Below are 10715 nucleotides of genomic sequence, written 5' to 3' on the forward strand. Positions count from 1 at the left end.
AGGTATGACGCAGCAGATAGGACAACTGACGGGCTGGCTGCCTAGGCCAAAGCCGCGGCGCCATTGCCGCCATCTGCGAGTTTCTTCGCCGTGCTCCTGGTCGTGCGCTTCGTTATCGTCGCGGAAGGCGCCGAGGCCTTCTTCTTGCTCGCTGGCACAGCGGCAGGCGGTTTGGGTTCTGTGGTAGTGGTGGTGGCAGTGGTGGTGGCAGCGGCGGCTTCTGTCGCTGTTGTCGCCGTCGTTGTGATGGGGATGTCCGCGTCCGTGGACGGTGCTGGCGGGGGAGGAGGTGCTGCATCATCTGTTGTTGAAGTAGTGATTACTGTGCAAGACTCGTCGGCGGCTGCGGCGCCCGTGGTCTCTGCAGTTCCAACGCTCTCTGTGGTCTCCACGGCGGTGGCAGTGGCTTCGGCTGCATCGACTGTGTTTGCTGCAGCAGCAGCAGCAGCAGCAGCATCGGGAGCAGGCTCAGTAGTAGTAGTAGTAGAAGTAGTATTCGAAGCCGGAGCCGCGGCGGCGGCGGCGGCGGTGGCGGACGCCGCAGCCTCGGCCTTCTTCATCTCCTCGGCGACCAGAGCCCGGGCTCTCTGCATTGCGGCCTGGTCCATTTCCTGCTGCGTCTGCGGCTGTGGCGGTTGCTCTCGCGGCGTGCTGTCGTCCATGACCACATCCCCGTGCTCCCCATCTTCCTCGTCTCCCTTTTCCACACTGTCTTGCAGCTGTGATTGTCGCCGCTTCGATGGCCGCTGATCCTCGCTGTCTTGGTCTTCGTGGTCGTCTTGGTGTTGTTGTTGTTGTTGTTGTATCTGCCCGCCACCACCACCACCACCACCCTCTTGGAGGGCCATGTTGTCACGAGCAATGTCACGATGGCGCCGCTTCTTACTACTCCTAACCCCCTTGCTGTTGATGTTGTAGTTGCTTCCCTGCGCCGCCCTGGCCAGAGCCGTAGCAGCTCTCTGCTGCATCACCTGTAGCGCCGCGTCCCTCGCCGCGATCTTGGCCTCGCGCTCCTCCGCGGGCAGGCTCGTCCAGCGGGGTTTCTTGGCCGACTTCTTCTTTGTCATTGACGTCGTTGTCGTTGTCGTGGTCGGTGGTGGCCGCGAAAAGGTGGGAGCGGGCAGTGCTGCTGCTGGGAACGAAGGGTGGTGTAATGTCGCCATGGCTGTTTCGAGACGTGCTTGTAGGCGTGTACGTCGATTGACGAAAACTATTGAACCGCCGGTAGAAGGTGAATGTGTCGCGGCACTCTCAACCGGGGCCTTGCAAAGGGTAAGGCAGCCCGTTGTTTTGGCAGTCTGATTGTGGTGATTTTGTTTCTCCTTTCTCTCTCTTCTCTTTCTCTTGCGCTGGTTGCCGGAGAGACAAGTCGTGCTTCTTCAACAAGCAAATCACAGAGCCCTAGTCAGGAAATGCGTATGAGGCTGTGCGCAGTGTCGTGTGCGTGCTCTAATGGCTGCTGACCCGTGAATATGCAGCGGTTGAGATGTGTTCGTCTCCAGCTAGTCAAAATCTTGTTGCGAACTGCTCCTCAAGTTATACCAGCACTGGGATTCCCCAGAGAAAGAAAGAGAAAAAAAGGGAATGAATTGCATCACGAAACCTGAAGTCGGGGGGGCCAACAGAACTTTATAGTGGAGCTTGGCCGTGAGGCGGAGCTGCAAGCACTTAAATGTAAACGTTGTTGACCCGGCAAGGACAGCACGCGCGCGCGCGCGCTCTGGGGCGAAGCGGAGACTATGAAAAAACGATGACGGGGACCCTGAGAATCGACATGGAAGTGAGTGACCCCACTCGCCTGGACTTCGTACTGTGTGAGTTTTTAAGGGGGAGGGGGGATTCGAATCATTAAAATCATGAACAACTGACTGTACTTGGAATACACGGAGTGAGAGGTAACCTTGCGGAAGTCGTGATTTTCCGAGGTTGTCAAATTCGTATTGGGCCGCGTGCAGGCCTCAAAAGTAAGCTTTTTTGTCTATATCTGCCGATTCTAAAAAAACGACGGAGCTGTACATTGTTATACACATCATCGTGCCTTCTGTCTATACATCCAGCCGATGGCTGCTGTTCTGTAAACCGCGCTTGGCATCTTTCCGCCCAAGCGCCTCCATGCAGTCGAAACATCAAGATCGCCTGTTCTGAGCTTTCGCGGGGTTCAAGGACAGCCCAATCGCCTGCTTTGGAGTGCCGGAGTCATCCATGGCCAGCTTGGAGAAATTCCGCGTCGACACGCGAAAGAAGAGCGCATCCGATGCGACCAGGTCCACCATCTCCGCCTCGGGCCGCGAGAACCCTTCCAGTCCCGTCTCGCCGATGTGATCGTGCCGGAACACATCGAATCCCGGACGGGTCGAGAGCTCTGGCATCATTGACCACCATCGCTCCCGGACTGGTCTCTGGTCTCCAAGCCATGGCTGCGCCTTTTGCTTCGCGACTCGCATCGCGACCTCGTATCCCGCACGCATAGCAGGCATGATGCCCGCCGGGGAGTAGCTCGGCCCAGCGACTGCCAGCCCACCATGGAAGGTCTGCAGAAGCTCATCGTGGGCGCGTGCCATGAGCTTGCGGTGCCCGACAAAGTGCTGGGGCAGGCAGTCGCGGCAGAGCCGAGTCGTTGTGCGCATCCCTGGCATTCGAGGGATACCGAGAGACTTGGTGACAGCTTGGATGGCCATTTCTATCGCCTGCTCGTCCGTCGGGAAGTACACGTTTCCGTCCCAGTGGTGGCCACCCATCATGACGGTCATCTTCGTGCCAGGCTCGTCGTTGTGGGTCTGGGCTTCAGAGTCAAATATGACACCAAGGATGCCCGCATCGTTGTCTGGAGTGCTGATTGGTACCAAGTACCCAAAGCCAGGGTTGTTCTTGAGCAGACCCTTCTCTGGATACCACAGCGTCACGACCTGAATGGTGACAGCTTCTGTCTGACCCAGGGCCGCCAGAGCTCCTTTTGGCTTGGCGAGTTTCGATAATTGCTTTGCCGTGATCGTGGAAATAACCTTGTTGAATCTCTTCTCGACCATGCCTGAGCTGTCCCTACTCTTCAGCTGAAAAGGTTGGGCATACCGTTAGCCGATCTTCCCTACCCGCCAAATCGAGGAAGCGGGGAGGACCACTTACTTGAACCTGCCCGCTGCCGTCTGGACTGAGAGACACGACTGGGGTCTGCATGTTGATCTTGACGTTGCGAAACCGCTTGAGGTCATCTTCCAGGGCACGCACCAGTGTGAGCATACCGTCGTCAAACGACAGCATGTTGCGCGAAACCGCTGCGCTTGCCATATCGATGACTGCAGCGCGGTTTGGGCCGTCCATGATGTCACTCAGAAGACTGAGCTCCTTGTAAGCCGTCCATGCGGAAAATGGATTGGCTCCGCCAGCGTCATTGTACCACATCTTGCCAAAGATGGTATGCTTGGCGCTCAGCTTGTACACGTCGCCGCCATAGATGCCATGCATCATGGCAGACACAATATTTTTGACTGGGCGGTCATCGCCGAGTATCCGCTCCAAGAAGTGGCCCACGGACTCGTCTTCATCAAGGCGTTGTGGAGTCTGAGCAGTCTTTGGTGTCTTGCCATCATGCGATCTCAGGAAGTTGATTGCTGCCTGCAGACCACCGTCCCACAGAGGCTCTGTAAGGAGACTCCTGATGCTCTCGACCACGTTCTGTGCAGTGAACGGTGGCCCAGGCAGCCGTACGAGACGGTCAGGATAGTAGAGATAGCGACTACTGGCAGCCTCGCCAACGTCCTTAAGCTCGTCCTGAATGTTCAAACTGGCCAGCTAAGAATGCGGCGGCAATGACAACTCGTCAGCCCGTGAATTGCTACAAAGCGCGACCAGCGAGGTATAGAGACAGCAACCGCTCTGATGGAGACTTACCACATCATAAAAGACAAGGTCGTCATAACGGTTGGCGAACTTTGCAGAGCGGATCATGCGGGGTCCCTGTTGCATCACGACCTTGCCCTCTGGAGTGTCCTCAATAGACCCATGGACCCAGCCGCCGAGGGTCTGGCCAGCCTCGAACAGTGTGATTTGCGCATCTGGCGCATGACGAGCAAGGTAATGGGCAGCCGTCAAACCAGTCAGGCCGCCACCGAGTACCGCGATCTCTCGTTTCGATCCGCTCGAAGTTCTCCGGACTGCAGTGGAAGTCGTAGGCTGAGGCGTAGAGCGCCGCTTCAGCTGCTTTGGGGAAGCAGCTGGTGCATTCCAAGGCGATGGCGTGCCGCAGAAGTCTCGTGTTTGCTGCCTCGTGGTGAGACCACTGATACCAGTGTGATTGAGAGTAGCGTTGGCGACAGCAGGCCGTCTCGGTATGGAGCAGTAACGCCCGGCGGTGCTCGCACGCCTGAGCAATTTCAGGGAAGCGGCTTCTGATCGTGCCGTGGCCATGGTCGCTAGTCAATTGGCATCGCTATCATTTCGCGACCGCGATTCTCGCGCTGGAAAAGTGCGAAGTTGGGAGGAGGATCGTTCGTTGGGTGTAGCAAACAGCCAGAGCTTGGAGCTCGAATAGCTGGGGGAGGGAAAGCTGCGCGCCATGGGTCGAGGCCGGGTGCCGGAGTGGCGCCACCAACAGCCGGCAGATCTGGCGCCGATGACCGACACTGCAAAAAGACCTCGGGATGGCAGCATCATCATTTTTCCAAATACACTCAACTCGACGCTCACAATTTTGGAAAACCAGGCAGCCACAACCCTGCACTTTCCATTCAATCGAGCTATTTGCTTTGTCACTTCACTTCATAAGCACCAGCAGAGCAGTATGAAAGATGTTGTGTTACAGTCACCAAAAAAATGCAAACGGGGTATATTGTAAGTCGTGCGCTGAATCTTTGATAATGAAATGAGGAGGCGGGCCGGATGTCGCTCATGTCTACACGACATACCGTCCACAACTCCCCGGTGTTGTTTAGCTTTTCTCGTCCCTCTCCATGGCCTGGAGCTCAGCTGCGGTCGAGCTGGCATTCCACCATAATATACATGATGCGATGAAATTGCTTTCCCTCGCCCTAGACCCTTATAATACCCTTGTCGGTGCCTCTGAATCCCCATTTCCCTCTAGACGGCGTGGCAATCTAGGCAATTCCCTCGTCCATAGCCTGGGTCTCAGCCTGGGCACCTTCTGGCTTCACCAGCTCCTCCGAACCTCCTTCTGCAACATACGCCCTGTTGCTCACATGTCCTTTTGAGCCGTCCGCGGTCCAGACCTTATCCTGGAAAGTGCCGCGCTGACCCTCTTCGTGCTTGTACGGGCAATACCGATTTGTGCAAGGCTTGAACTTGCACATGGTTTGCAGGTGGGTGAACTTGCAGCCTTCCACTGAGCAGTCGCCACCGTTCCGGCAAGGCGGCATGTCTGGGTGTTTGAAAGGGCACTTGGGGTTCGAGCAGTTGGGGTAGAACTTGCATTCTTGCTCGCTCTGGTGTGCCCGTTTCGTCGCTGGCGACGGGTGGCGACCCACGCACTTGAAGTTTTTGCAGGCGGCTCCGAACGAACACACGTCGTTGACGTCGATCGTGACATTCGGAGGTGCTGCAGGGGACTGGTGGGCGAACTTGCAGTTGCTGTTGGTGCATGCAAGATTATACTTGCATACAGATGTTTCGGGGTTGACTTCTCTCTTCTGACCCATCTCCACATCTTCGCCCTCGGCGCCTTCGCCAGAAGCGGAACCGTTTTGACTCTGGTGCGAGCCGTGTCCGCCATTGTGCCGCCCACCACGTCCTCTACCTCGGTTTGTCCGGTCAAACAGTGACCGCCCGTGACCGCCACGTCCCTGTTGCTGTGTCTGAGCGAGTTGTTGTTGCAACGCAGCCATCATTTGATTCTGCTGTTGCAGCAGGTTGAAGATCTGGTCCTGGCTGTTGCCCTGCATCATCCAGTTGGCGTCTCCCATGCCGTTCATGCCTTGTGGAGTCGGCATTCCAGGCATTCCAGGCATTCCTTGGTTCATGTTGTTGAGTCCAGCGGCGAGGCCAGCCATCCGATTATTGTTCATGCGGTTTCCACCGCGACCGCCCATTGCTCCTCGAGGACCTGAAGGCGCCCCGCGGCCGTGGCTGTTGATGCGTTCGTTGCCAGTGTTGCGGACCCGGTGCAAGACTGAGTCGTGTGTCCGATCCATCGCTTTGTTCATCTGACCAAACATGCGTTTGTCGCGACCACCTCGCATGTTGCCGTTGCCGCTTCGCATCGACTTGGGACCAGTAGGCCTGCAAGAGTGAAGTCAGTACATGTTTGTTGGGAAATCGCTACTGAAGAGTTTGCACTTACGCGTTGGGCATGGCACTGCCATCATTTGAGTTGCCCATGTCGCCCATATTGATATCGTCATCCATGGCATTCGCATTATCGGCACCAGTGCCAGCGTCGCCGGTTTGCGTTTGTGGTCCGTTTATTTGAGCGTTCAGTGTTTCAATCTGTTGGAACAACCATTGGGAAAAGTCGCGAGCACCAGGGTCATCAGGGCTCAGGCCGAGAAGGTCACCAGCGAGCTCGGCGGCGATTTGATCCTGATTCTTGCCGTTGACGAGCATGAGTAGGATGTATTCGGTAAGAGCGCCATCATCGGCGCCGCCAGTACCCCACCCAACCTCGACGAGCTTGGGCTGGATGGCCGCGTTAAGCGCATCCGCCAGCGGCGTGTTCATCGCTATTTCGATAGCCATGATGTCGGTGAGGGTGTTGAAAGTCGCTGAAAGCGGCTGCGCGGACCGGAGGTAGTCCCCGGATACCAGCAAAGTGAAATCTCGCGATGCGCGTCGGGATTCGAAGCTCTCGATTTCGTCGCGTGAGAGACTTGGCGTCGCTTGATGTCCTTGGCTCAAATCCGGCAGAACCAAGATTAAAAGGTTGGTATCTGTATGCTCTTGTGGCAAATGACACCTTTGAACACCGTAGATTACGCGCGAAACGCGAGGATTGGGGTTGTGTCTAGGGAGAAAAAGAATGAGGTGTGACGTCTGCTTTGTCAAGAAGTAGAGTTCGCGGCTGGTGCAGGCGAGAGGCAAACCAGAAGGCTCTGTGCAATAGGCAGCTTGCAGGATACCCGCCTTGGCTGGGGCCCAGCTGCTGCAGGAAATTGGACCTGGCAGTGGTCAGCCACAGCCACGGATGACTGTTCATGCAGCCGGGCCATGTGGCGGAAACCCATGGAAACCAGCCACATATGGCTTATGTCAGCACGCCGATGCCTAGCCAGGCTCACTTTCAGGAATGCGCTCCTCTGCATGACACAACGAAACATTGGAAGGCGGCATGTGAGCACAAATAGTGCCAGTCTGACTCTTCTCCTGACATCGAGCTCTAATCATGAAGGACCATGCAGATCAGGGCCAAGCAAGCAAACTCCCATATATGGTTGGGCAAACAATGTTGTGGTTCCTGAGTTCTTGGTCTGTGACGCCCGGGCAGACTTAAAAGCTCTCGAGCTCTAAGCTCAATCCAATCCTCCTGCTCTGGGGCAGAAAGCCCGCAAACACAGGAGCGTTCTGAATCTAAGCAGCCACAGCGCGTTTGTCGGCAGTACTGCCCGGAAACGGAAGTCCCAACCCTGTGCCGCTCGTTGCCATTAAAGTTGGAGCTCTGACGAAGCAACCCCAACTGATAAGCCACCCACCACACGCCTCCACCACCATGCGGGGAAAGCTCGAGCAGGGCAACCTCGAGCGCTCGCAGCTGCAGCTCGTTCCCCTCACCAGGACCACGCGAAGAGGGCCATCAGAGTGGCGATAGACCAGACGTGGTGTGGTGTAGGACAGCTTCTGCCCGTGTCACGGCCTTATGTAAAGGCCGTCGGTGCCCCTCTCTGCCCACCATGCTGAGATCCTTCCGCAGGCCCCTCGCTTCTCTGTCTCGCGTGAACATCTGCACAACTGCACCGTCTCAAGTCCTATCCAAGCGCTTGCTCTCAGCCATGGCGGACCTCAAGGTCAACCTCACTGCCCCCAATGGAAAGACATTCACGCTACCGACAGGTCTCTTCATCAACAATGAGTTTGTCAAGGCCGCCTCAGGTGCCAAGGTGACCAGCATAAACCCCACGTAAGCACACACTTCCAGACAAGGCTCAGCCCAAGACCCGGCCCCTGGTTCGCCCCGTGCCATTGAACAATTCATTGACCACCTTCGTACTCCAGAAATGAAGAAGAAATCTGCTCAGTAGAGGCCGCTGGCCCCGAAGACATCGACAAGGCCGTCGCTGCTGCACGGGCTGCCCTGAACCACGAGTCGTGGCGGGACATGCCCGGCAGCGAGAGGGGCCTTCTCATGTTCCGCCTCGCCGACCTGGTCGAGAAGAACAAGGAAGTCCTCGCCACCATTGAGACATGGGACAACGGCAAGCCGTATGGCGATGCCCTCAACGGTGATCTTCAGGAAGTCATTGACTGTCTTCGCTACTACGCCGGCTGGGCCGATAAGCTGCACGGCCAGACTATTCCCACAACACCCCTGAAGTTTGCCTACACGCTGAGACAGCCAATGGGAGTGTGTGCCCAAATCATCCCGGTGAGTCCTTACATCAATCCTTGCCACATAATGTGCAAACAGCCCAGCTAATATGCGAGACAGTGGAATTATCCTCTCGGCATGGCGGCGTGGAAGCTAGGCCCGGCCTTGGCTTGCGGTAACACAGTCGTGCTCAAGCCCGCTGAACAAACGCCTCTCTCGATCCTATACTTTGCGACGCTTCTCGTCGAGGCCGGCTTTCCCCCGGGAGTTGTGAACATCACGAATGGGTACGGCAAGGACGCGGGCCAGGCACTTGCCAGCCACCTGGGTGTCGATAAGATTGCCTTTACGGGCTCCACCGCGACTGGCAAGCACATTATGAAGACGGCGAGTATTAACATGAAGGCCGTGACGCTCGAGACCGGCGGCAAGTCGCCTCTCATCGTCTTCCCGGAGGCCGACATCGACCAGGCCGCCAAGTGGGCTCACCTCGGCATCATGAGCAACATGGGCCAGATCTGCACAGCCACCTCGCGCATCTTGGTCCACGAGTCGATACACGATGACTTTATTGCGAGGTTCAAGGAGGCCATCAAATCGACCAGCAAGGTTGGCGACCCTTTTGCATCCGACACGTATCAGGGCCCACAGGTGACAAAGGCCCAATACGACAAGATCCTATCGTTTGTCGAGTCTGGCACGTCCGAAGGCGCGACACTGACTTCTGGAGGCAAGCCCTGCCCGCTCAACGGCAAGGGCTACTTTATCGAGCCCACTATCTTCACGAAAGTGAAGCCTGACATGAAGATTTTCCGTGAGGAGATCTTTGGGCCTTTTGGCGTGATCGTGCCCTTCAAGGACGAGGAGGAAGCTATCCGTATGGCAAACGATAGTACATACGGCCTCGGTGGCGCCGTGTTCAGCCAGAATATCGAGCAGGCGCACCGGGTGGCGGCGCGCATCGAGTCTGGTACTGTATGGATCAACTCGTCGCAGGACTCAGACATTCACGTCCCCTTTGGCGGGTTCAAGCAGAGTGGTCTGGGACGGGAGCTGGGTGAGGCTGGCCTTGCAGCATACTCGCAGACAAAGGCCGTGCACGTCAACATGGGTAACAGACTATGATCGTGTCGTTCCTGAAACAATTGAGAAATGTTGGGTTTCAGGCGTCGTTGGATCCAACTACAAGTGCTGCATTTGAGCCGTTTGTCAGGTGCACACTTCGCTAGGTTGCCAGCCTGTAGTCCTCTTTGAGGAGCGAACAGGCATCAATCTGTACTATCACCACGTTGCTGATACACTCTGCCTTCTGCACGTGTCACTGGAGGAGATACACGCTGCATCTGGTCGCCAGGAATCCACGTGCAGAGGTGGTATTGCCGTCTCGCTTGATCCGGCAGGATCTGGTTGAAGATTGAACGATCGATCGACAGGGCAAGATTGCTGTCATAGTCGATGCGGACTTTGTTGCTGATATGGGGGACTTGCCCAGTCTGTATAAACTCCTGCAGGAATCCGCAAGGGCCGGAGGGCGTATGCCTGGATGTTGCCATCACGAGGCCTGCACTCAGTTCCGGCTGACATCGATCTCAAGGTACGCTAGCACTAGGCATATACTCCTTCACATAAGACCTGGCTGGGATCCAGCTGATGACTATCCTTCTGTGGAGGGGCTTGTTCTTGGTGGGACGCGTGCATGGCTCTGGAGAGCAGAAAAGGCTAGCTGGTACTGCCTGTTTGTGAACGGTAGTGGAGGCGGAAGTTGCCAGATGTAACCTTCAACATGCCACTCCATATGTAGAGGGGGATCGGGGACCGGCTGCATGTCATTCGGCCCGGCGGAGACATGCAGAAACATGCAGAGCGTATCGGCTTTGTACGACAATCCCAAGCATGCTGAGAGCAAGGAAGCGGCGAAGGCACGACTGTGTCTGGATTCCAAGAAACGGGCAATCCTGCGGGATGACGGGCCTTGCTCTGGGGATTACATGAAGCACCTTTTATGGAAGCCAGCCAGGGTCGTGGCTGTAGCTCAGTGATCTCTTGCCTGAACAGGCACGGACAGGGGCCAGCGAGTGGAGCGCCACACCAATAGCAACTGAAATCCGGGGCTCAATCTCCAGAGACGCACAGGGGACAAACGTCGCCGCCGTGTTATTTTGCAGACGATAAAAAAAGAAAGCCATTGTGTCCCGTTTGGGCAATGGTACTGGTTGCAGCCCCCAAGGATGGCGATCTGCAACTGCAT

The 10715-nt window shown here is 56.4% G+C and overlaps 4 protein-coding genes across 4 annotated transcripts; 1 reads left to right on the forward strand and 3 right to left on the reverse strand.

The window, feature by feature from the left end:
* Nucleotides 1-41: 41 nt before the first annotated feature.
* On the reverse strand, nucleotides 42-1638 carry B0I36DRAFT_432741 (uncharacterized protein; the record flags this gene model as incomplete). Its single annotated transcript, XM_046162644.1, has 1 exon — nucleotides 42-1638. Exon 1 carries the CDS (start codon nucleotides 1161-1163, stop codon nucleotides 42-44), a length of 1122 nt encoding a protein of 373 aa, XP_046010285.1. The 5' UTR covers nucleotides 1164-1638.
* Nucleotides 1639-1919: 281 nt separating this feature from the next.
* On the reverse strand, nucleotides 1920-4500 carry B0I36DRAFT_327198 (uncharacterized protein). The gene is made up of 3 exons (XM_046154439.1): nucleotides 3889-4500; nucleotides 3124-3789; nucleotides 1920-3050 (listed from the first exon to the last, which is right to left on the reverse strand). The coding sequence occupies exons 1-3, from the start codon at nucleotides 4402-4404 to the stop codon at nucleotides 2127-2129; spliced, it is 2106 nt and encodes a 701-aa protein (XP_046010286.1). The 5' UTR covers nucleotides 4405-4500; the 3' UTR covers nucleotides 1920-2126.
* Nucleotides 4501-4797: 297 nt separating this feature from the next.
* On the reverse strand, nucleotides 4798-7023 carry B0I36DRAFT_385489 (uncharacterized protein). Its single transcript, XM_046161068.1, has 2 exons — nucleotides 6290-7023; nucleotides 4798-6228 (listed from the first exon to the last, which is right to left on the reverse strand). The coding sequence occupies exons 1-2, from the start codon at nucleotides 6682-6684 to the stop codon at nucleotides 5091-5093; spliced, it is 1533 nt and encodes a 510-aa protein (XP_046010287.1). The 5' UTR covers nucleotides 6685-7023; the 3' UTR covers nucleotides 4798-5090.
* A 908-nt stretch (nucleotides 7024-7931) lies between these two features.
* Nucleotides 7932-9592, forward strand: B0I36DRAFT_364681 (retinal dehydrogenase 2; the record flags this gene model as incomplete). The annotated part of the gene is made up of 3 exons (XM_046159009.1): nucleotides 7932-8059; nucleotides 8155-8524; nucleotides 8588-9592. 3 exons carry the CDS (start codon nucleotides 7932-7934, stop codon nucleotides 9590-9592), a joined length of 1503 nt encoding a protein of 500 aa, XP_046010288.1.
* Between the last annotated feature and the right edge of the window lie 1123 nt (nucleotides 9593-10715).

The sequence above is a fragment of the Microdochium trichocladiopsis genome (genome assembly GCF_020744255.1).
Source record: "Microdochium trichocladiopsis strain MPI-CAGE-CH-0230 chromosome Unknown B0I36scaffold_7, whole genome shotgun sequence".
NCBI lineage: Eukaryota > Fungi > Ascomycota > Sordariomycetes > Xylariales > Microdochiaceae > Microdochium > Microdochium trichocladiopsis.

Bases quoted from the DNA above. Each gene is read 5' to 3' on its own strand.
- B0I36DRAFT_327198 (XM_046154439.1), bottom strand. From the start codon at position 4,404: ATGGCCACGGCACGATCAGAAGCCGCTTCCCTGAAATTGCTCAGGCGT. The intron at 3,790-3,888 runs GTAAGTCTCCAT...CCGCATTCTTAG, and splicing joins ACCTTGTCTTTTATGATGTG to CTGGCCAGTTTGAACATTCA. The intron at 3,051-3,123 runs GTAAGTGGTCCT...CAACCTTTTCAG, and splicing joins ACGGCAGCGGGCAGGTTCAA to CTGAAGAGTAGGGACAGCTC.
- B0I36DRAFT_385489 (XM_046161068.1), bottom strand. From the start codon at position 6,684: ATGGCTATCGAAATAGCGATGAACACGCCGCTGGCGGATGCGCTTAAC. The intron at 6,229-6,289 runs GTAAGTGCAAAC...TCACTCTTGCAG, and splicing joins GGCAGTGCCATGCCCAACGC to GCCTACTGGTCCCAAGTCGA.